The sequence below is a fragment of the Lutzomyia longipalpis genome, chromosome 3, assembly GCF_024334085.1.
Source record: "Lutzomyia longipalpis isolate SR_M1_2022 chromosome 3, ASM2433408v1".
NCBI classification, from domain to species: domain Eukaryota; kingdom Metazoa; phylum Arthropoda; class Insecta; order Diptera; family Psychodidae; genus Lutzomyia; species Lutzomyia longipalpis.
In genome coordinates, this window is record NC_074709.1 from 20,548,809 (window position 1) to 20,571,367 (window position 22,559).

General features: G+C 33.3%; 4 protein-coding genes across 7 annotated transcripts in view; 2 read left to right on the top strand and 2 right to left on the bottom strand.

Moving 5' to 3' along the window:
- LOC129792630 (ribosomal protein S6 kinase beta-1) overlaps positions 1–13,406 on the top strand; it is a 39,469-nt gene extending 26,063 nt beyond the window's left edge. The window contains exons 4-11 of one of the 4 annotated variants that reach the window (XM_055831914.1): positions 221–352; positions 1,764–1,897; positions 1,965–2,156; positions 3,147–3,237; positions 3,313–3,561; positions 5,137–5,244; positions 5,552–5,817; positions 7,659–13,406. In XM_055831914.1, coding sequence (XP_055687889.1) covers positions 221–352; positions 1,764–1,897; positions 1,965–2,156; positions 3,147–3,237; positions 3,313–3,561; positions 5,137–5,244; positions 5,552–5,817; position 7,659 — 1,173 coding nt within the window. In that variant the 3' untranslated portion in view covers positions 7,660–13,406. The remainder of the gene's footprint in view (positions 1–220; positions 353–1,763; positions 1,898–1,964; positions 2,157–3,146; positions 3,238–3,312; positions 3,562–5,136; positions 5,245–5,551; positions 5,818–7,658) is intronic. The other 3 variants (XM_055831913.1, XM_055831912.1, XM_055831915.1) reach the window with 3 other exon arrangements.
- LOC129792688 (ARL14 effector protein-like) overlaps positions 1–22,559 on the bottom strand; it is a 693,823-nt gene that overhangs the window by 230,264 nt on the left and 441,000 nt on the right. The window lies entirely within an intron of this gene.
- LOC129792296 (tektin-1) lies at positions 13,457–15,043 on the bottom strand. Its single transcript, XM_055831205.1, has 3 exons — positions 14,585–15,043; positions 14,359–14,519; positions 13,457–14,036 (listed from the first exon to the last, which is right to left on the bottom strand). The coding sequence occupies exons 1-3, from the start codon at positions 15,041–15,043 to the stop codon at positions 13,457–13,459; spliced, it is 1,200 nt and encodes a 399-aa protein (XP_055687180.1).
- LOC129792573 (E3 ubiquitin-protein ligase Bre1) lies at positions 15,493–21,336 on the top strand. Its single transcript, XM_055831768.1, has 9 exons — positions 15,493–15,631; positions 15,770–15,958; positions 16,028–16,730; positions 17,215–17,378; positions 17,443–18,049; positions 18,649–18,889; positions 18,950–19,103; positions 19,175–19,339; positions 20,234–21,336. The coding sequence occupies exons 2-9, from the start codon at positions 15,803–15,805 to the stop codon at positions 20,996–20,998; spliced, it is 2,955 nt and encodes a 984-aa protein (XP_055687743.1). The 5' UTR covers positions 15,493–15,631; positions 15,770–15,802; the 3' UTR covers positions 20,999–21,336.

Below are 22,559 nucleotides of genomic sequence, written 5' to 3' on the forward strand. Positions count from 1 at the left end.
CTAGCAGAATTTCTAAAAGAAAATTCTCAAGAATTCTGCTTCCCAAAAACTAGGTATATAAAGAAAATGTGGAGTCACATAAAATTGTCGCATGATTAATTAGTGCGATAAAATGATGACTATTCAACACTTGTTCATGCCATATCAAATTGAATTTGACATTAATGTGGAATGAATAATTATTATATTTATTTCTTGTAAAAAAAAACCAAATTCGTAGGTGAAGAAAGTGAGTGGACCAAATGCAGATCGCTTTTTTGCCATGAAAGTCCTCAAGAAAGCCACAATTGTGCGAAATCAGAAAGACACTGCCCACACAAGAGCTGAGAGAAATATATTAGAGGCTGTCAAGGTTAGTTTGCCAACATTATTAAAATGCCAAAAAATTTGTGGAAAATCACAAATTCAGGCGTCTTCATTGAGATGAGTGAGCGAGAGAATGGTGTTTCACTTGGAAGAATATAAATGTAAATATTTAGAATGAAGAAGTTTGTACGTGATAAGATAACATGATTTTTTTCGCTATATACAAAATGGAGTCACTCCACTATCAGCAATTAATCAGTTTTCTATTTTTTTTTCTTTGAAACACTCTCGCTGACTTTTCTCAAAAAAAAAAAACATTTTTTTTTCTTAATAGCCGGTATTTGCAAGTTTGTGGAATTTTTTGATGACTATGCACATTGCGGAAGGAAAATCGAGGGGAGGGGGGAACTTTATCAAATTGCAACTGCATTTTGTAAGATGATTAAATTATTGCAACATTGCAGTGCAAAAGTCAATTTGAAATGTATTGACATGGTTACGATAAGATTTATTTATTGATTGGAACGTAATCATTGCGAATCAATCAAAATTCATGTGTCGATTTCATTTCACTGATAAAAATAAGCAAAGACACACACTACTGTACGATCAGGGTTGGCTTGATATTTTTTGTTATCAAAATTTTAAAAATATTTTTAGCTTTTCAGTTATGGAGCTTTCTTTTTAAATAATAAAACTTCTGAATGAATTCTTTTTCAAAATTTGATAATACTTTTTATTCTTTAGAATGTCGATAAATTTTGAAAGCCAAGACACACACTACTGTACGATCAGTAATGTCCTGCATGTTTCAATTTTTTTAAAAATGAGTTTAGCTCGCAAATTATGGAGCTTTCGTTTTAAATAATAAATCTTGATAAAACTATATCTTGATTGAAAATTGATGATGTATTGAAAATTTTAAAAGCATGTCGATAAGTTTTAAAAGCCAAGACACATACTACTGTACGATCAGTAACGTTTTGATATATTTTTATCAAGATAAAAAAATACTGATAATGTTTTAAGTTCCTAAACTAGTGATAATTCCATCTAAATAATAAACTTTCTGAATGTTAATTTAGTGAAAATTTTTGTAGCATGTCGATAAGTTTTTATAGTCAAGTCGCACACTACTGTACGACAGTCAACAAAATCTTTTCCATTGCAAATTTGCGAAAAGTTTTATTTACATAATCATGTAAATTAAACATGCTAAATTTTTCCATTGAAATTTGTGAATTTATTCCATTGTGAATTTTCCACCACCCCTTATCAATTCCAATGAATATATTTTTGGGTACCCAATGTGACACAACTTGCAAATTCATTGATGATAAACGGCTAACAATAGAACTGAGTGCGTGATAAGAAATCACCGCGAGAAAAAAAACTAATAAAACTTCTCAATGTGACTCTAATATATTTTCTTCTTCTATTTTCTCCCCTAATTTCAGCATCCATTTATAGTTGATTTAGTTTATGCTTTTCAAACATGCGGTAAATTATACTTAATCCTAGAATATTTAAGTGGTGGAGAGCTCTTTATGCATTTAGAAAGAGAAGGAATTTTTCTCGAAGACACAACATGGTAATTAAAATTGATTTTTTTTGTAATAAAAATGAAAAGAATGTTAATTAATTTTTTAAATTTATAGTTTCTACCTTTGTGAAATTATTTTGGCACTGGAGCATCTTCATGCGTTGGGGATCATCTATCGGGATTTGAAGCCTGAAAATATACTTCTGGATCAGGCTGGACACATCAAATTGACAGACTTTGGACTGTGTAAGGAGCATATTCAGGATGGAATTGTAACACATACATTCTGTGGGACAATTGAATACATGTAAGTCAAAAAAAATTGCTTAAATGTCTATTTTATTGTATTTTTAATTTTATGTTCAATATATGTATTTTTTTTAATTTTCTAATTTAAATGGTTGGTGTCTTTGCTAATAAAATTAGTTGATAACCCAAATTTTTTTTTATTAATTTCTTTAAAAAGATTTCTTTTTTTGTTGTTTTAAAGGAAAACTAATAATAATAGAAGAAAACGTGTCCTTTGTTTTATTGAAAAAAAAAATGTTTAAATTTTATAGCATTGCGTTTGTGTCTTGAATAATGTCGTTAAGTTCGTGGAATCGATAAATCCTTTTTATTTCTGCAATAATAATAAAAAAAAAACATTCAAATAAAATGAATTTACACAGTTTGTGATTAAAATTCAATACCAAGAAATTATTGAATGTGTGAAAAACTTTTTTCTGCAGAAAAAAAAGTTCTATTGTGACACACGATTTTCCTCACGATGCATGCTTTTTCTCAGCCTTGCCATTGAAATGGAGTGCAAGATTTTAAGTACTCAGTAAACAAAACAAAGAGCAATAAAATAGTGTCGTAAAGTACTTGATGCAATTGAACCAATAAAAGCTTCATCGATATTTTGCAAAAGTTTTGCGCAAAGTACGCGCGCGTGTTCATATTTTGTTGATATTATTAATTTTCTCGTCTCATTTGCACACTTCACAAGTAAATGACTTTTAACACTCAAAATGCAGATGATTTTACGATGATCGTGTTAATTTTTCGCGCGGGGATTTCCTCTGTGGTTCGTATTTCTTTTTAAATTTAATAAATTAATAATTTATCGAAGCAAAATTACGTGTTGGGGGATTTTTTTTCATCAAAATTATAAACATAATATGAAATGGAGAAATTATGGCAAAACTGTTAGATCTCTGCACACAGTTATATTTTCATTTCAATTGGCTTTTAGTTTGAGAGAGAGATTTCTTCTTTTAATTGTTCTCACATCTCGTGTGTTTTCTTTTCACAGGGCACCTGAAATTCTGACGCGAAGTGGGCACGGAAAGGCCGTGGATTGGTGGTCATTGGGAGCTCTAATGTACGATATGTTGACTGGACTGGTGAGTATTGAAGGCGCATTAATTTACCAATTAATTAGAGAGAGTTTTTATGAATTTTTTCTTGCCCAAAAATAGCCACCCTTTACCGCAGAAAATCGCAAAAAGACTATCGAAACGATTCTCAAGGGGAAACTCAATCTACCCGGCTACCTCACATCAGAAGCGAGAGATTTAATTCGGAGACTTATGAAACGACAAGTGCCACAGCGATTGGGTGCTGGAATATCGGATGGTGCTGCTGTGAGGGCGCATCCTTTCTTCAAGCACGTCCAGTGGACAGATGTTATACATCGCAGACTGGAGCCCCCAATTAAACCCGTCTTGGTGAGTTTTAAAATCAAATTTTCTTTTCTTTTCATTCCTTTTCTTTTCTCAGTGCAAATGGGGCAAGTGGAAATTCATATAAAATCTTTAATTTTCATGTTAGTGGGACTGGGGTGAACTCAGGGATTTGGGAGGTTCAAACATGGCAGAATTGCGCGTTTAATTCTGAACTGAGATTTCATTTCCGACGCTCACCGGAGGAAAAGTAAAATTTTCCATTTCACCTTCAACATTTCACGTCGGCTTCACTTAATTATGGTTCAAACATCCTTATTTTTAGTGCTGAAAAAGCATGGTTTCACTTTTTTAGTACTTTTTTATTTGACTCCAATATAAATATTGTCACTAAATATTAGCGCAATATAAACTTTTCTTTGGATAAAGTACTAAAGTCAAGGCATCAATGTTTCAAACTATAAAAGACTCAAACTGAGAGGAAAAAGTACTAAATTACATAAAGTGATAAGAAAAAAATGCTAAGTTCATTCCAAAAAAGTACTGAATTCAATTAGTGTAGTATTAAATTTAAGCCACAAAAATCTAGTCAGTTTTTAAATCTAAAAGTTTCAGATTAAAGGAGCAAAAGCCAAAAAAGTACTAAATTCAGTTAAAAAGAGTACAAAACTCAATTAGAAATTGTACTAAATTTAACATTTGTTTGGTTCTTAATCTTGGAAAGACTCTCAGATTGAAAAAAAGTACTAAATTAAACATAAAAAGTACTAAATTCAATCAGAAAGAGTACTAAATTCCACATAAAAAGTACTAAATTGAAGCCAAACAAGGAGTATCGGTTTTCAGTTCTAAAAGACTCCGATTGAGTAGTAAAAGTTGTAAAAGTACTAAATTCATTCAGAAAAAAGTACTGAATTGAAACCAAAAATGACTGAATTCAACCTAAAAAAAAAAGTACAAAATTCAACTAGAAAAGTTACCGAATTAAACCACAGTCCAGCTGGACTGTGATTAAAGCAAAGCAGTACTAAATTGAAGAGCCTATAAATCTTAATTTTAGTATTTTTTTATCGCTTAATGTTCTTTTTAGAAATTTTAAGTTAAGTTGAAACACCTGGGATGTAGAAAATAATTTACGGTCCTGAAAATAAAAACAAAAGAATAAAAAGAAGATAAAAACATATTTCCTTAATAAAACCTGAGTACGCCCCTGCAGGGAGAAGAATCAAAGAATTATTATTCGTTTAATTTCCTATTTGTCAGTATGAATCTTAAATGTTAAATATTGGGCCTTATTCAGCGACCAAGAAACCTTTGAAATTCGCTTGAAATCTTGAAATTTCATTACAAAATTCAAAGATTTCAAGGATTTCTTGGTCGCTGAATTAGGCCCATTTTTTCTTAAGTATCAAAATATTTTAAATATTTTATTTCAAAATATTAAAGAAAATTTTTAAAATCATAAAAGAATTTATTTCACTGCCCAAACCCATCAGCAACATTCCCCATTGCCTTGTTGTACGTCCTAAAATCAAAATTATTTTGCTATTTAACTAATCATTTCTTGTTTTTTTTTCTTCTACCGCCCGTTGATGCAAAATTATTTGGCGCACCGAGTAGAATAGCGACGATGATGTGTCCCAGTTTGACACAAAATTCACCAGACAGATACCCATAGATTCGCCAGACGATGCCACACTCAGCGAAAGTGTTAATTTAATTTTCCAAGTGAGTGGTATGACGGATGCTCCTCCAAAAGCATCGCCGTGAATGTGCGCCTCTGAGAGTTTTTTTGTTTGAATGCAAAATTGAGGGCGAGGGAGGGTCTCTTCTTTTCCGCATCTTTTGAGAGTTTTTTTTTTCTTTTTTAATTAATATTTAAAAGAAAAAAATCGTTTGATGAGAAAAGGCAAAAGAAGAGGCAAACCCATTGATGATAAAATATGCGATGAATGGAAGAGAGCAAGATTTTCCTTTTTGGAAAAGAATCTTTTGTAAAAAGAATTTGTCTTTTATTTGTTTTGCCCACAAATAGGGTTTTACGTATGTTGCCCCGTCGGTGCTTGAGGAAATGGCCCGGCCACGAATATCGCAGTCCCGTTCACCGCGAAGAGCCCGCTATGCACGCAACATTCGCCACGAGGAAGTCATGCGAGTACCCTTTGTGCAACGAAATAACACAACACACATGAATAATTCCAAAGACTCCAATCACCATCCTGCTGATGCGGAGGGCCCATTTCCGCCACGGCCATCGCCACAAGATGAGGTAATGGAAGATCCGGGACATCCATTCGTATAGTAAGTGTTGAATTTTCTCATGCAAATTCCCAAAAAGAACTTTCTCGATGACTTTTTTTTTTAAATTTAATTTATTTTCTATTAAAGAATTTTTTCTTTCTAAAAAAACAAAAAAAAATTCAATCCCCTTCCCCACCACAATCTGAGATACATTTTGTGAGACTTCTTTTGCTGTCTTTATCTGTTTTATTTTTCTTTACTTATTTCTCTGTTAATTCATTTGGATGCTTTCTGTTTTTGTCTCTTTCCTTTTCTAATACAATTATATCTCTCTCTCACAAATGCTTCTCATTTTGCGCTCGCTGATTTATAAAAGATTCATCTCAGATGCTTTTTTATATATAGCACACTATCTTGGAAATTCATTTTTTTTTGTCTTAGAGCTAATAAGGGCTAGTTGTTGCTTCCTAATTGGGGTAAAGGAATGCTTTTTGGGGTATTTTTTTCTGTTTTTTTTTCTGGATATTTAGTAGGTTTTTAAAATAAGTTTAAAAAAGGAAAATAATATAAGATTTCTTTAAAAAAAAGAAGCTCTACGATTTAGTTTAATTTTTAGGGTATAAAATGTGAATATTTTAGTGAATTTTTAAGCAATTTATGAAATGAAAAATAAGTAATAAAATTTAAAATGTTGCATTTTTTAAAAGATTTTTTTAAATAAAAAAATAAATAAAAAAGATGGATTTAGTAAGGGGTAGATTCTGATATAAATCTTTTTTTTTCCTTATAATTAGTCAGCTACAATTTTTTTGGTATTCTGGAAAAAATTGCTATTGAAGGGCTCTTTATAGATCTACATGCAAATTCTTAGGTTTTCTTTTATAAAACCATTTAAAAACATCAAATATCAAAATCATGAAACAAATTTTAAATTGTTAAAAATGAAAAGATTTTTCTCAGAATCTGCTCCTAAAAATAAATAAATTTAAATTAGGAGCATAGAAAATAAGTAAATGAAAAATTGCAGAAGAAATAGTTTTACATCCCAGAATTTTTTTAATTAAAAAAAAAATAGTTGGTGTTCTACTTTGTCATTTGCAGCAACTACATGGTGGCTAGGAAAACTCAAAAAGTTTTATCTGCTTTTCATTTCAAATATTAAAAATTGTAGCCGCTAGAGCAAAAAAAAAATGTAAAAAGAAGCATTTTCTTCATGAAAAATATACTGATTTTCATCTAAAAAAAAATGCTAAATTGTCCATGATGACAATATCTGTGTTTACTCAAAAATATTCTTAGATTTCTTGAATATTTGATTACTTAACGATCTTAGGATTATTTTTAGGGGTTTAAGAAAATCAACAGACATTGAATCCAGAATATTTAATTGTTTCTAGCTTTTGGATTCAAGCCCTAATTTTCTGGCTAATAAACAAAATGGCGGTGCTAAAAGGACGCAACATAACATAACAAAGCACCAAATGTTTAATTTTTTCATTCTTTTGTTGTTTATTTGTCTAAAATCGAAACAAGGAAACAAAAAAATAATGAATTTGTGAATTTCCAAGAGAAGTGCAGCTCTGAGATTGCACCACAAACAAAACTAATCCAATTTATTAAAAAACAAAAAAAAAAGAAACATGCCTGTGTGTCTTGCACAAATGAAAGTTCTCTTCTCTCTGTGAAATGTGAGTTGTGATGAAATTCATATACGAAACTATATCGAATGGGTGATTTACAAAAAAAAAAATGCAAATAATCTCGCCGAAAAGCATAAGTTTTTTTTCTTTTATGCTTTTCTTCCCGGTGAACCGTGCGAATTGTTTTTTTTAACAATTTTAAATTTCCTTCAAACGGAAAGCCAAAACCCTCTCTTTTTTTTTTCTTCTCTTTTCTTGTAGGTAATAATTGTTAGAGCTAATGGTGCATCGACAAATGGATTCTTTCCCAAAAAATAATATTTATTTATTTAGGAAAAAAAAAACAAATTAAATCATTGTCATTGTGACGATGTTGTTTTTAGGAAGAATTTTTTAGTGCTTCTTGTGCTTGTGATTTATGCCTCATTGCTGTGGAATGTCATTTTTTTTACACATTGAAAACCAAAATAGTTTAGGTAGAAAAAAAATTAATGAAATAGAAAAATTAGGTAAATTTACAAAATAAATAAATTATTAAAAATATTTTTAGCTAGGTAGGAAATTTTGAAATTAAAATAAAGCAATTTTTCTGGAAAAATAAGCCACGATTTTGATGCAAAAATTAAAATGAATAAAGATTGGAATGATTAATTTGAATATTTAATTAAGGATTTTTTTTATTTGCCAAAATTTTTTATTCTAAATTTAAAAATTTGAAAATTTTAATTTTAAATTAAAAAAAAATGAAAATTTCAATTTTAAAAATTAAAAAGTTCGAAAATTTCAATTTTTAATTTAAAAAAAAAAGTAAATTTCAATTTTTAATTTAAAAAATATGAAAATTTCAATTTTTAAATTTGAAATATATGAAAATTTCAAATTTTTATTAAAAAACAATGAAATTTTCATAATTTTTCTTTATAAATTCATTCTTAAAAGTATTTTTTCGCTATGCGAGATGAACAACGACAGGGAACATTGAAAATGTGACAATTTTTCAATAAATAGGTTAGAAATAAATTGTTCCTTGAATTGTGCTGAGAAAACGGCAAATTAAGGACTAGAAAAGATATTAAAATCAAACTAAAAAAATATTTTATAGTTAAAAAGTAATTTTTTTTAGTGAATTTCAATTTTAAAAAATGGCTGTAATTACTCAGATAGTTGAATGTAAAAAAGAAAGAAAGAAAAGTTAGTATGTTGTAAGATTAGAAGAACTGACAGCTTTAAAAAAAAACTTCTTGTTTTATTAGAAGAATATTTATTAGAGAAAACAATAAACAATTTTCTCGAAATTTTTTTTAAATATAAATATTCCTTCTAGTCTCTCTTTTAATTTTTGCAATTTAATTAAGGGAATGTTTTAGTTTAATTAAATAAATAAACTCTGAATAGAATAAATTGAAAAATAAAAGAGTTTGTTGCATGGAAACGAAAGATATACGAAAGAGCTTCTTTTAATCGTGTGAACTATTTATATAGAATGTTTTTTTTAATATTAACTTTAGAATATATTATTACTTTTATTCTCTCTGTATGAATTGAAAGCTTTCTTTCTAATTTAGTTACCTTTACTTGTAGGACTTAATTTTTTTAATTGCATCTGTCCCGTCGTGAGAGAGAGAAATAGCCTTGAACATTGTATGAATGCTCACAACAGTCTGTTCGAGAAATATTTATTTTCATTGAACTATTTTTAAATATTTATTTTAGATGCAAAAAATGATTTAGTAGCTTTAATGACTTTTTTCTGTATCAACCCTTTGAGGTCCATTAGGTCAAAAACTGAGTCGAACTTGAAATATTTTATTTTTTAGCTGTGATTCTTTATTTTTTGAAAAAGGATTGAAATCAATGATTTACTTTTTGAAATATGACGCCATCTTTTTTTTTCAAGCGATATTTACATTTTTATTCATTGCGAAAGATCTACTGGGCCGATTTTGATGAGAATTTGTGGGAATATTCTTCAAAGTACAAAGAAAATTTAGAAATTGAATTTGTTAGAATTGGATTATTTTTTTTTAGTTATTGAGGAATCTCGAAAAACCTTTAAGATATTTCATAAACATATTAACCTAAAATTTCTTGGTTACTTTCGAAATATTTCATTAGTGAGGAAATATAATTCATGAAAGTTTCATTTCAATTTGACACGTATTTCTATGTTGAAGCTGGCATAAATGGGTTAACCTTTGAAAGATTTTGCTGGCCACCGTGGCCAATTCGACCTTTTTTTTAACCCTCAGACGTTCTTACTTAATTTTTTTCGAAAGAAAATTTTAAAAACATTTTCTTATTGGGAGAGAATTAAGATCAAAATTTTTAAGGTTAGAAATCATCAGTTCAATAATATAACCTAAAAAAAAAGTATTATCATCGACCATTCTTGAACAGACTGTGTTGTCTCTTTGTTTGTTTCTTTCATTGAGAATGTTATGCTGCTTTCAAAATAAGAGAATGCATAGAATTTGTCTCCATTATTGCTTAAAAGTATTTCATTTTTAGATTAAAAATATACAAAAAAAATTATTTAATAAAAAGAAAAATCGAGAAAGGACATTTTTTTAAGCATTATTTCAGTTCCATCAGTATTATTTTTATAATGATATTTTCTCTTCTTACAGACCTAAAATGGAGCATAAAAGTAATTTAGTAAATTTAGACAATTTATATTAAAAAGAAAAAAAGATGAAAAAAAGTGAAGAATATATTTACCACAAGGAATAAGTTAATGAAATAGAACTGAATAAACAAAAACAAGTAATTTATATTTAAAAAAAAAAGAAATGAAAACAAGACAACAAAAGGAATAGCCCTATTTTTCATTTAGCCACTTTTATTGTCACTCTCACTAGATAATGAAAATGAAAACTACGAAGGTAATAGAAAAAAATAACCTGCTAATAGGAAATTTAAAAAGAATGATTCCTAAATTTTATTAAAAAAATAAAATACTTCTTTTTTGAATTTTTGGTGGTAAATATTTCAGAAAAAGTTTGAGAAAATAAAAACTTCCGAAATTGCCCGTAAAAACTACAAAATTCTACTTTCTAAAATTAAATTTCTTTTTTTTGTTAAAATTAAGAAAGAAAATATTTGAGAAAATCTCTCACAATGCAACTACTTTATTTTGCGAAACCTGAAGTAATATTTTGCAAAAATAATTAAATAAAATATAAAATTATATTTTCTATTAATGCAGGTTGAATGAAAATGCATAATATTCTTTTTTTGTAAGAACTTTAATTTACAATTTAGTGAAATGATTTTTATTATATACTCCTTTTTATTTAGAAGAAAAAAAAACATATTTAGGCAAACAAAATATTAAGAAAAAAAAGAGAAATGAATTAATTTAGGAAATAGAGAGAAAATTGAGGGAAAGTGATGGACAACAAAATTCTTATTTGAAAATTCTGTAATAAGAAAAATATATTTCTAAGAATTATTACTAAATAAAAAATGCAAAACATTATTAATTAAAAAATTTATTAACATTGCGAATGAGATGAATTTTTTTCTATAGTCATTTAACACTTTAGGCAGCAGAAAAAACTGAGAAATTTTGAACAAAATGTTTGCAGAATGATTTAGGCTGATGATTAAAAAAAAAAAAGAATTATTGCATTTTAAATTGACTTAAAATGCAGAAAAATAAAGAAAAAAATCTTTCTCAATTACTTTAAATCTGTAACATCAAAGACTTTAATTATTTTACAATTTTTAATATTTTTTTTTTGTTCTTTCCAATATAGGCGAATTTGTTACCAATTTATTCTCATTAAAACTCCATTTTTTATAGGAAAACATTTTTTTTTGTTTTTATCTTTCAACACAACAACTTATTAGTCGAATGATTTAATTTATTGCAATTTCACTGTAGTGTTGTATTTTTACCTTCCTCTTGTACAGAAATTAAGCGAAAAAAATGTAGATAGCGATTTTTTGAAGCGAATTGCAGATGAAGGATTAGGTGAAAAGAGAAAAGTTTAATAAATCCAAAGTTCAACAGTTAAGAATAATTTTTTTTCTATAGTTAAAGAGAAGGTTGAAGAATCAATTTAGCAAAAGAAAAGGGATTGAAAAACTCCTCAAAAATAAACTAAACAGAGACCAAACTAAATGCCATTTTGTTTTGACTACAGTGTTGTGCAGAATTTGTCATAGTCTTGAAGAAAGAAATCTTGAACTTTGCCACAATCTTGGATAAATTGAAAGTTCTAAAAAAATGCTTGTTAGAACATTTTATTAAAACTATTTTGTATTTGTAGTTATGCAAAAAAGTTTCAAAGTGAATTTGTATTTCTGGAAATTTAAATTTTAGTACAGAATTTTAGTACATTGTGTGCAATTTAGACCGTTTAGTACAATAGTTGGAGGTAAACCAATGCATGATTTGGTTTTTTTTTGAAAAATGTTAACAACAGAAAGATTTGTACTAAAAGTTGGTACTAAATGTACAAAATTTCAAATAAACGAATATAATAAATATTTATTTCAAATGATATTTTAGTGCAAGAATTTAGTACATTTAGTACAAGTTATTGGTGGAAGTGAACATTTAATTGCAAAAATTCGTCTGTTGAAAAACTTGAACCGATAAAATTTACGGTACAGTAAAACTTATGCTAAAAGTCGGTACCAAATGTACTAAACAGTTGAAGATTATATTTTGAACAAAATTTAAATCTGATTTTTCATATTCGAATGATTTTTTAGGACGTTTAGAACCCATACAGACGTTTTAGGCATTGCTTAGAAGTCTTTTAAAATTCTTATAAATATTATATGAATTTGGAACAAAATTAAGCGATCGATTCTGTCAAAAATCTTTTTCTTTCTTGGTTTAGCTTTGTAATAAAAGAAAGAATAAAACCTTCTCCAATTTTTTTTTTAGGAATTTTCTAAAAGATTTTTGAAAAAGTAAATCTTTGGTTTTTCTTTCATTGCACGAAAACAAAATTATTTGAAAAATAAAAACAGTCAAAATCTGACAACTTATCAGTTTCAAGAAAAGATTTTTGTCTGAATCAACCTCTAAAATGTACTAAATCTTAAAATATTTTTGAACGACATAAAAAACATTTCCGTTCTTTTGCGTCCACCGCTGTCTTAGCGAAAAATCTCTTTCTATCCAATTTTTTGTCTCTGACAAATTTCGTTCATCACTGTATGGCTGAAAACACTGCAAGAAATCACTCACGGAATTTTCAAAATACATTTTACTTATAATTTAATCTTAGAGCAGCTTTTCTGAGGAGTTTGTGCATCAAAAGACCCCCCAAAAAATCACGAGAAAATATCGCACGTTAGGAAATATTTAAATGGCATTAGGATGATGATTTATGTAGCAAATTGAACCGTCTGAATTAAAAAAAAAAAGAAACAATGACACCGCAAAACTGCCACGAGTGTTCAAAAATGACTAATTTTTAAAAATGAAAAAAATATGATCTTTTGTAGATAAAAAAAATGCACTAAAATTGAAAAAAAAATTGCGTGAAATCACAAATTGGCTAAAAAGAAATTTTCATTCAATTTTGCGGAAATTTTAGAAATTAAATGAAAAAAATGATAATATGAATTTATTGGATGAGAACATTTTTACTTAACATTTAGTAATAGAAAACCAAAACATATTTGGGAAGAAAGTAAGATTTATAAGAAAAAAAAATCATTATAAAATTTGTATAGGACGAAGAAAATGAAGGAGTTTTCATTTTTTTTTTAAAGATTTTTTTTTGTAGTAGATCGGCTTGAATGCTGCGAATTGATTTCAAGAAAATTTATATAAAATGAAGAAAATAATTTAATGAAAACCTTCTCTGAAGGAAAGAGCTCTTGGTGGGCATTTTGGGATGAATGGAGAAGTAAATAGCGTTTTAAGGGCTTAATAAGAGTGTGTGCAGGTGAACCTTCCTCCATTTTCTTTCACCGGAATCCTGGGGGGAAGATGTTTGAGTGGGAAGAGAAAAAGAGAAATAATAAATTTTGATGAGAGCCTCACTTGTTGCGCATCTTTTTTTTTAATGTTTCCCCAATGTTTCAAAGTGTCATTAGAAAGATTGAAACTCCAGACCCTGCCGCAGGGACATGCAATCAACTTCATCCACCTTCAAGGAGTTCATCTTCACATTAATCTCACGCTCCTGCTGCATCTGCGTGTTCAGCAAGTACCGCAGCGTTGTCTTTGAGTCCGTGATCATCTGCTCGAGTTGTTTGCAGCTCAGTGTTAAGTTCGCCAATTCACGCAGCAGCGTCTCCTGCGGAATGTCCAGGCAAAGCTCTGTCCCAGGACGCTTCTTCCGTTCACTCAGACGCATCGTACAGGCCGCAATGAAGCCCTCCTTTGTGACGAGCTCATGCTCCAAGCGTCCCAAATTTCGCTCAATTTCATTCACCTGTCGTAGTGTTTCCCTGTGGACGTCCTCCAGACGTTCCTTGGTGCCCTTAACTTCACCAATGCGCTTCCGGAAGGCCACATTTGTTGCCTCTGTCCGGGAAAAAATATCCTCAGCCACCTGACGCAGGAGAACATCAATGAAGGAGCGCAGAGATCGTGCTTTAGTGATCTCCTGAGATGATTTCTGAATTGTATCCAGTGTGATCTTCTGCCAGGACTCCATTGTGGTGTTGCTGCAAAAGAAAGAAAATTGTTAAGAAGTGAAAAAAATCATTTTTGAAATATTTTAATTTTCGCGTTCATGTGAAACATGAAACATTGAAACATGAGATCTTTGTATCGGGATATTTATTCTGTGGATGTTCTCAAAGGATATTTGGGTGTAAAAGCTTCTTGAAACTCTAGCTTTTGGAAAGAGTTAAATACTACATCCTCAAGAAGCATATGCATTTGAAGCATAACATTCAGAAAGATTCTAAGTAATTAGAGTTAGGATAGTAATACTCGGACTTTATTTGTTTGAATAATCAATTGACGTGAAAGGGTTAAACTTACAAAGCATCCTTCTCTGGATTTATTTGCTGAACACGAAGATTGAGCTGCGTTGGCTTAATTTCGAGGCATTTCTCATCGATACCCTGAGCTGTGGCCTTCAGGAGGAGATCCTTGTCCACTTGGTACATTGCTGCACGAATACGACGGATTTGCTCGTTGGCCTGAAAGAAAAAAAAAATTCTTAATACCTTAAAATTCCCTCCAGAAACTCAGCACAAGTCCTCACATCTGTGTGGGCTTTCTCCAGCGATTCCAGGGACTCCTCAATGACTCTCAACTCCTTCTGCAGTTCCTTCTCAACTTCATCCCGCACAATATCCGTTTCCACACGTTGTTCCCGGATTGCCAAGCACTTCCGGCAAATTGGTAGGTATTTCTCCCGGAAGACCGCCAGCGCCTTCCCCACACGCATCCTGTACGTTTTGAGGGCTTCCTCTTCGGCACAGCATTCAGCTTTATAGCTCTCAAGCTCATCCTTGAGGAATTTTATGTCAGTGATACGTTCTTCTAGTCTGTGGTTACTCTCCCCGTGATTCTGCTGGGTCTTCTCCCGAATCTCATCCACAAGACGATCAGATTCGCTGATTATTCGTTCAGCTAGCTCCTGCTGTTGCTCCGAGATGATTCTCTTGCCGTGATTGTTAACTTTCCATTGGCAGTGGGAGAATTTTCTGAATGGGATCATTTTTTGGGGGGATGTTTCTGGAACTTCTGGAACTCCCGTGCGAAGGCAGTTTGATCGATAAATCCCGCGGGAGAAATTTGAATTTTCAGCGGGAATCGGGAAACCCAAAATGAGCGCGAAGTTAACAGAGTATCGATTTATCGATTTTTTACTTTGTGAATATCGTATTAATCAAAGCATTTTGTTGAATTTTTTAGTTTTCCACGCAAATCAAGTTTTACGCAGATTTTCTAATTTAATTCATAAGAATTAATCAAAAGAATAAGAATAATAATGCAAAACTGATGAAACAATGAAATCGATATATCGATAAATTCTCAAATATCGATACTTTTTTAATTCGATGTCTTCGATGTAAAACAATATCGATAAACATTTTAAATCGATCTAAAGCAATATCCGAGCAATATCGATAGACAATCTCAATCGATATATCTTGAACCCTAATTTTGAGCAAAAAGAAGGAAGAATAAGAAGAAGGTTTTTGTTGTTGATCCGCATTTTATCAATTTTAGGCATTTCCTAGGCGGAAAAACGGGATAATTACCCCGTAGAGTTGCAAATTGAACCCCCCTCGACATTTTTCACGTAAGTTTCCCCAGGCGGACGACGTATTTTCACGGAAAATCCCGTCTTTTCATTGACCTGCAACGCAGGCATTTTATTTGGGTGCTCCACCCCATTTTCCCCACATTTGGGGTAATTCATTCTTTGCATTCTCTACAGGAGCAGCCACTGAGAAGAAAAAAAACACTGAAGATGTCGAAGAGAAGTGCAGAAGATTCCGCGGGGGTTTCTGGGGCACAGCCACCAATAAAGAAGGTTCACTTTGAGCCCCATCTCATTGGCCCCATTTCCACCCTCGAAGAGATGGACATCAAGGTGCTGCAGTTCCAGAATAAGAAATTAGCCCAGGTTTGAGAGCTTCCGGGAAGATTGAGGTGGGAGTTTTTGGGCTGATTTGTTTTGTTTTCTTCTCTGCAGCGCATTGAGCAGCGTGTCCGGTGTGAGGCAGAGCTCCGGCAGCGAATTGAGCAGCTCGAGAAGCGTCAAACACAGGACGATGCCGTCCTCAATGTTGTCAATCGCTACTGGAATCAGCTCAATGAGGACATTCGTGTCCTCCTGCAGCGTTTCGATGCCGAAACAGCCGATGAATCGGAGAATAAGAATGAGAATGAAGTGACAACGTCCTTCCTCACGCAACTCTCCACGTGGGACAAGGAGGAGCTGGATGATAAGCTGGCCAATCGCGTGCAGGTGTCAAAGCGCGCTGTAGCAAAGATTGTTCAGGTTATTGATCGCCTAATGCAGCGCAATGAGAAGCTCGCTGTGGCGCTGAAAGGTGGTTCCGGGGAGGATGATGAGGCTCCAGCGCCGGACATTGATGAAGCCCTCCGGGAGTCTCAGGTGGCCATCATGGAGGAGAATAGGCAGCTGCAGAATTTCAATACTTCCCTCCATGAGAAGTATCACACAATCTCCCTGAAGATGTCTGAGCTGCAGGACACGCTGACGGCCAAGGAGACGGAAGCGGCTGAGCTGAGGAATCAAATTGATGATTTGCAGTATGAGCTGGAGAAGGTGCGTTGTCGCAATGATAAGCTTGAGAATCATCTCGCGGAAGCCATTGAGAAGCTCAAGACGTACCATCAAATGCACGGGGATGCCACAAAGACGGTCACAGGTGAGTCAAGTCCTCTTAGTAACCCCCTAAAAGTCCCCAAAGAACCCAGCAACTTGAAGTTTGTACACTTTTTGAACACACTTTTCTTCCCGGAAAGTGCCATAAGTGGCTGAAAGTTGTACATTCATCCTTCCCAATGCATCAGGAGGATTCTAAGGGATCTTAGGAACATCCATTTCAACACCCGGCTGAAGCTTGATTTCATCTTTGGGTCCAAATCGGTTCATTTAGGAAGTCCCCTTTGGAATTACGTAAAGCATTTTTAAAGACTCAGATTTTGTCGTGAAGATGACATCAAGGATAAGCCGGGTGTTGAAAAGGAAGCTCCTAAGATCCCTTAGAAACTTCCTGATTCAATGGGCAGGATGAATATACAACTTTCAGCCACTTATGGCACTTTCCGGGAACATATCAAACCGTTCCGGGAAGAAAAGTCCCCAAAGAACCCCCTGATTTTATGCCCTTTCTTCCCAACCATTTGAAGTGAAAGCCAATCCGACGACCAGCGTGGCGACGCAGCATCTCGAAGATATGGCAAAAGAACTTGAAGAGTTCCGTGAATTGGCCACAAATCGCCTCCAGGAGCTCGATAAACTCCACCAAACGCACCGAGAAACCCTCAAAGAAGTGGAAAAGCTCAAAATGGACGTAAGTTCCGCCCATTCCCTCGCCCAGACTTTATTAAAATTTAACTAAAATTCTCTGAGAACAGATCCGTCAACTTCCGGAATCGGTAATTGTGGAGACAACGGAATACAAATGCCTCCAGTCGCAATTCTCAGTGCTCTACAACGAATCCATGCAGATCAAGACAATGCTCGATGAGACACGAAATCAGCTGCACACGAGTAAGAATCAGCACTTGAGGCAGATTGAGATGATGGAGAGTGAGGAATTGATGGCGCAGAAGAAGATGCGCAGTGAAATGATTCAGATGGAAGACGTCTTGGCGCAGATTCGCAAAGAGTACGAAATGCTGAGGATTGAATTTGAGCAGAATATGGCGGCAAATGAGCAGACGGCACCGATTAATCGGGAGATGCGACACCTCATTACGTCGCTACAGAATCACAATGGGCAGCTGAAGGGTGAGGTGCACAGGTACAAGAGGAAGTACAAGGATGCAGCGGCGGAAAATGCAAAATTGAGGAAGGACATTGAAGAGGCAAATGCAAAGGCCAATGGAGCACAAAATCGAGCAGCAGCTCCAGCAGAGGGAGAAGTGAAGCCAGAAGGTGCAAGCCAGGGAGTCAAGGAGGAGACTTCATCTGATGGATCAGCAAGTGTGAAGGAAGAAGTGACAACGGGAGTTGCAAAAGGTAGGAAATGTTATTTTATTATTAGTCTAGATCTGGTTGCATGAGAAGACTCTGGACTTATCGTTGTTAGAGTACAGGAAAAGGACTCAGATCTCTAAACTCTCTTTAAGTTTTCACAAAAGGTGTTTCTGTTGTGAAACTGACTAAACGATTATCTGCAGACTTGCTCGAGTAGTCTTGTAATAAGTTTGTAAGAGAAAACTTCTTGAAAGACTCTTAGATCCTTAAAATCCTTAGAAGAATATTTGGGCCTTTAAGACGTCTGAGGCTCGTCTTTGCTCCTTGAGCAGGCTTCCTAAAACAGACTTCTTTGAACTGTTTTGTCAGAGAAAAAATTTCAGAAATTTCATCAGGAACTTCAATCTGTTCTCTGGTTGCATTAACTTATTTAAGAAGTCTGAACTGCAGATTTTTTGAAAATCGGCCTTATTCTGAAGTCAGAATTTCGAGATCTTGAAAACTTTAGAATACGGGACAATATATCTATACTGGCAGCTTCAACAAAACCCTGTTAAGACAGTGCTTGATTTCAGACCTACCTCAGTAGTTAGGACAAACTTAAAGCAGTTCCAACAGAAACCTAATTTTCTCCTTTCCAGCTGAATCCGATGAGAATGAAGAAGATGCCGACAATAAGGACGGTATCAAGAAGGAACCAGGAACTCCTGGTGCTGTAAAGCAAGAAAAGGCAGCTCCTGCTGCAACGGGAGAGAAGAAGGATTGTCCCAGTGCGGCAACAGTTGTGGTCAAGACGGAGAAAGATCAGAAAGAGGCTCAACGTATTAAGGAGCTGAAGATTGCTGAATCAGAAATGATGAGAGATCTAAAAGCTCAATTAAAGTAAGACTAACTCACCTGTTTTATTGGAGTTCTTTAGTAAACCCATATTATTTCCCGCAGGAAAGCCCTTAATGATCAGAAAGAGATGAAACTACTTCTTGATATGTATAAAGGAGTCTCAAAGGAGCAACGGGATAAAGTTCAATTGATGGCAATTGAAAAGAAGAATCGTTCAGAGATTGAAGAGTTAAAGCAACAATTAAAGAAGCTTCAGGTGAGATTGTTAACTGTAAAAAGGAATTGATCGATAAGTTTCATATTCCGATATTTTCGTCGATTTTACAGGAAAGTAAAAGGGAGGACAGGAAGAAATTAGCAGATGAAGATGCTCTGCGGAAGATTAAGCAGTTAGAAGAACAAAAATACGAACTACAGAAACAAGTTGCTAATCAAAAGCCAGCGGATGGTTCGTGGCCAGGACACTACAGTCGTGGTTTTGTTGGATCTCACGTAAGTTTAGAATTTCATTTCTCTGATGTGTCTTGATTGTTTTCTCCAGTTAGCTCCACTGATTATGTAGAGATTTGTTGTAATAGGATTTAAATTTGTTGCTTTTGAGATTAGAGATTGTGCCCTTGATATTTTAGATGAGCAGTTTTGATAAAGGCTTGTAAGATACTGTAAAAACTGTACAAGCAGCTTTGTTGCAGACTTAAATTGAGCAGTTTTTTTGATCCTTCAAAACTGCTTCACGGTTTTAGGGGTCTAGGCTTGTAAAATAGCATTATTGCAGGCCTATTGAAGTAGTTTCGTTGCAGGCTTACAAAAGCAGCTTTGTTGCAGGCTTATGCAAGAGCTTCGTAGCAAAATCGTAGCAGCTGTGTTGCCAGTTCATCGCTTGTTTCAGGACTTGTTATAAAGAACATTTTTTAATGAAGTTTTGAGTTTTTTTTTAAGGTTTTTTACTGCAAATTCTCGTGCAAGAAACGAGTTTATAACAAAAATCTTTGTTCCAGCCTTGTAAAGAAAGTATTTCCGCAGTTTTTGTTTTATAAGGCTTGTTGTTGCAGCTTCTTAACGGCTATCTATTACCTATAGTTCTTTTTTTGTTGTAAAATTACTAAAGCAACCGTATTACAGGCTCCTTAAAGCCAGCTTGATTATAGGCTTCTGTTGTAGTCTTGTTAACAGAGCAGTGTTACAAGCTCATAAACAAGCTCTGTTACAGAAGGCTTTTTGGACCAACTGCACGCTTTATTTCCTTAACATTTAAGAAGTCCTCTAGCTCGCTTCCAGTAGTTGTAGCTCTGTAGTTTGTCTAGTCCTTGTTTTGTTCCCATCCTGTGTCCAGTAGGAGCTGAATTTTTTTTTGAGAAAATCTTCTCTATTTGTTGGGATTCGTAGGAGGAGGAGGCACTCTTGAATGAAATGGAAGTAACGGGGCAAGCATTTGAGGATATGCAAGAGCAGAATTCGCGATTAATTCAGCAATTACGTGAGAAGGATGATGCAAATTTTAAGCTGATGTCAGATCGCATAAAGGCCAATCAGATGCACAAACTCCTGCGGGAGGAGAAGCAAATTCTCGAGGAGCAAGTTGCAACGCGTGATACGCAAATTGAGGCGATGCACATTGTGCTGCGGAAGTTGGAGGAGAAGGAGCGTATCCTGCAGAATACGGTGACGACGATTGAGAAGGAGTTGGTGCTGCGTCAGCAGGCGATGGAGATGCACAAGCGCAAGGCAATTGAGTCGGCACAGTCGGCGGCGGATTTGAAGTTGCATCTGGAGAAGTATCATGCACAGATGAAGGAGGCACAGCAGGTGGTGGCGGAGAAGACGAGCTCACTGGAGGCGGAGGCGTACAAGACGAAGCGTCTGCAGGAGGAGTTGGCACAGTTCAAGCGGAAGGCGGAGCGGATGAAGAAGATTGAGATGACAGGCACGACAATTGATGAGGTGATGCTGGAGGAGATTCGGGAGTACAAGGAGACACTCACGTGTCCCTCGTGCAAGGTTAAGCGGAAGGATGCCGTGCTGTCTAAGTGCTTCCATGTCTTCTGCTACGACTGCCTACGAACGCGCTATGAGACACGTCAGCGCAAGTGTCCCAAATGCAATTGCGCCTTCGGGGCGAATGACTACCATCGACTCTACCTCTCAACATAAAATTCTCCTCAAAACATCTGACTTCCGGTTAATTCCCAAACTTTGTTGCATTAAATGAGGGAGGAAAGGTGATCGATCCTCTGCATACTCCACAAAATCATCTCCGGCGCCTGGGATGTGCATCCGTATTGCGTCAATGCGGTTTCTAGGATACATTTAGGCATGGTAGGTTAGAGAAGCGCTCTGACAGTGAAACTCCATTAAAATTTCTATTTATTCCGCCTGAATATCGATAAATACCTATTATAAGTTTTATAGAAAACACAACAATTTTATGTCAATGTAGAGATTAATGTCTCAAAATATGACTAATAAAACGTCACAGATTACATTAAAAACGGATTTTTTATTATTTTGTAAAAAAATATAAAAAATTGGAAAAGAAACATCCAGGGGCGTAGTCAGAAATCTATTCTAGGGGGTGATTTTTACAAATACTTTTTTTTTAGTTTGTAGGACGATAAAAATTAATTTAACAAATAACTACTAATTTATTTTAACGGCTGTTTCATTCAAAATAGCAGATTTGTGTAATTCTAACGAATGACATTCCATTTCTAACGTTTTAGATTTATTCTGACATTTAACGTTTCTTTTGATGTTCCCGTTCTAACGTTCTTCCTGATGTTCTATTTCATTTTATTCGGTCAAATAGTCATTTCTAACGTTTAAATAACTTTTCTAACATTTCACGTTTATTTTATTTTATTGTTTATAATTAATCGTTTAATTCAATAATCCATTTTTTCTAACGTTTGAGATACTTCTACGGTTAAAGTTTTTTTTTATTGTTAAACGGTGATTTTGACATTTTATTCTCACATTTAACGTTTATTTTACCATTCGTTATATAAATTCAAGTGTTTATAGTTTTTAATAAACCTTTGACATTTCTATATTTAGTTTTTTTTTGACTAATTTATAGGACTAATTGTCTAACAATTGACGTTCTTTTTAATCGTTTGACGTTTATAATAATTCGCGATTTTTTCGAACATTTGACATGCTCTTCAACACTTGACGTTTATTCATGCATTTGATGTTTATTTTAGCATTCGTTATATAAATTCAAGATTTTAACGTTTTTTTTTTTAAACCTTTGACATTTCGATGTTTGGTTTTTTGTCTAATTTTTAGGACTCATTTTCTAACAATTGACACTTATTTTATCATTTGACGTTTGTAATCAATCGTTTGATTTAATAATCCACATTTTTTCTAACTTTGATATGCTTTTTGACACTTGAAGTTTAATTTCATTTAAATATTTGACATTTCCTTTTCTAACGTTTGATTAAAGAATAATAATCTAATAATTGATGATTAATTTCGTCAGATCGTACAATTGATGAACATTTTATTTAACGTTAATTCGACGTTTGAACCGCAACGTTTGACGTTTTTTTTTAACGTTCGATAATCATTTTTTTTTTTTAATTTTAATAAAAGGTATCTTAGGGTGTTTAAAGACACCCAAAATTTCTCCCTAGCTATGCCACTGTAAAAGTACAAAATAGTTATAAAACAATTGAATTATTCTCATAGCAAACTTGAACAAACT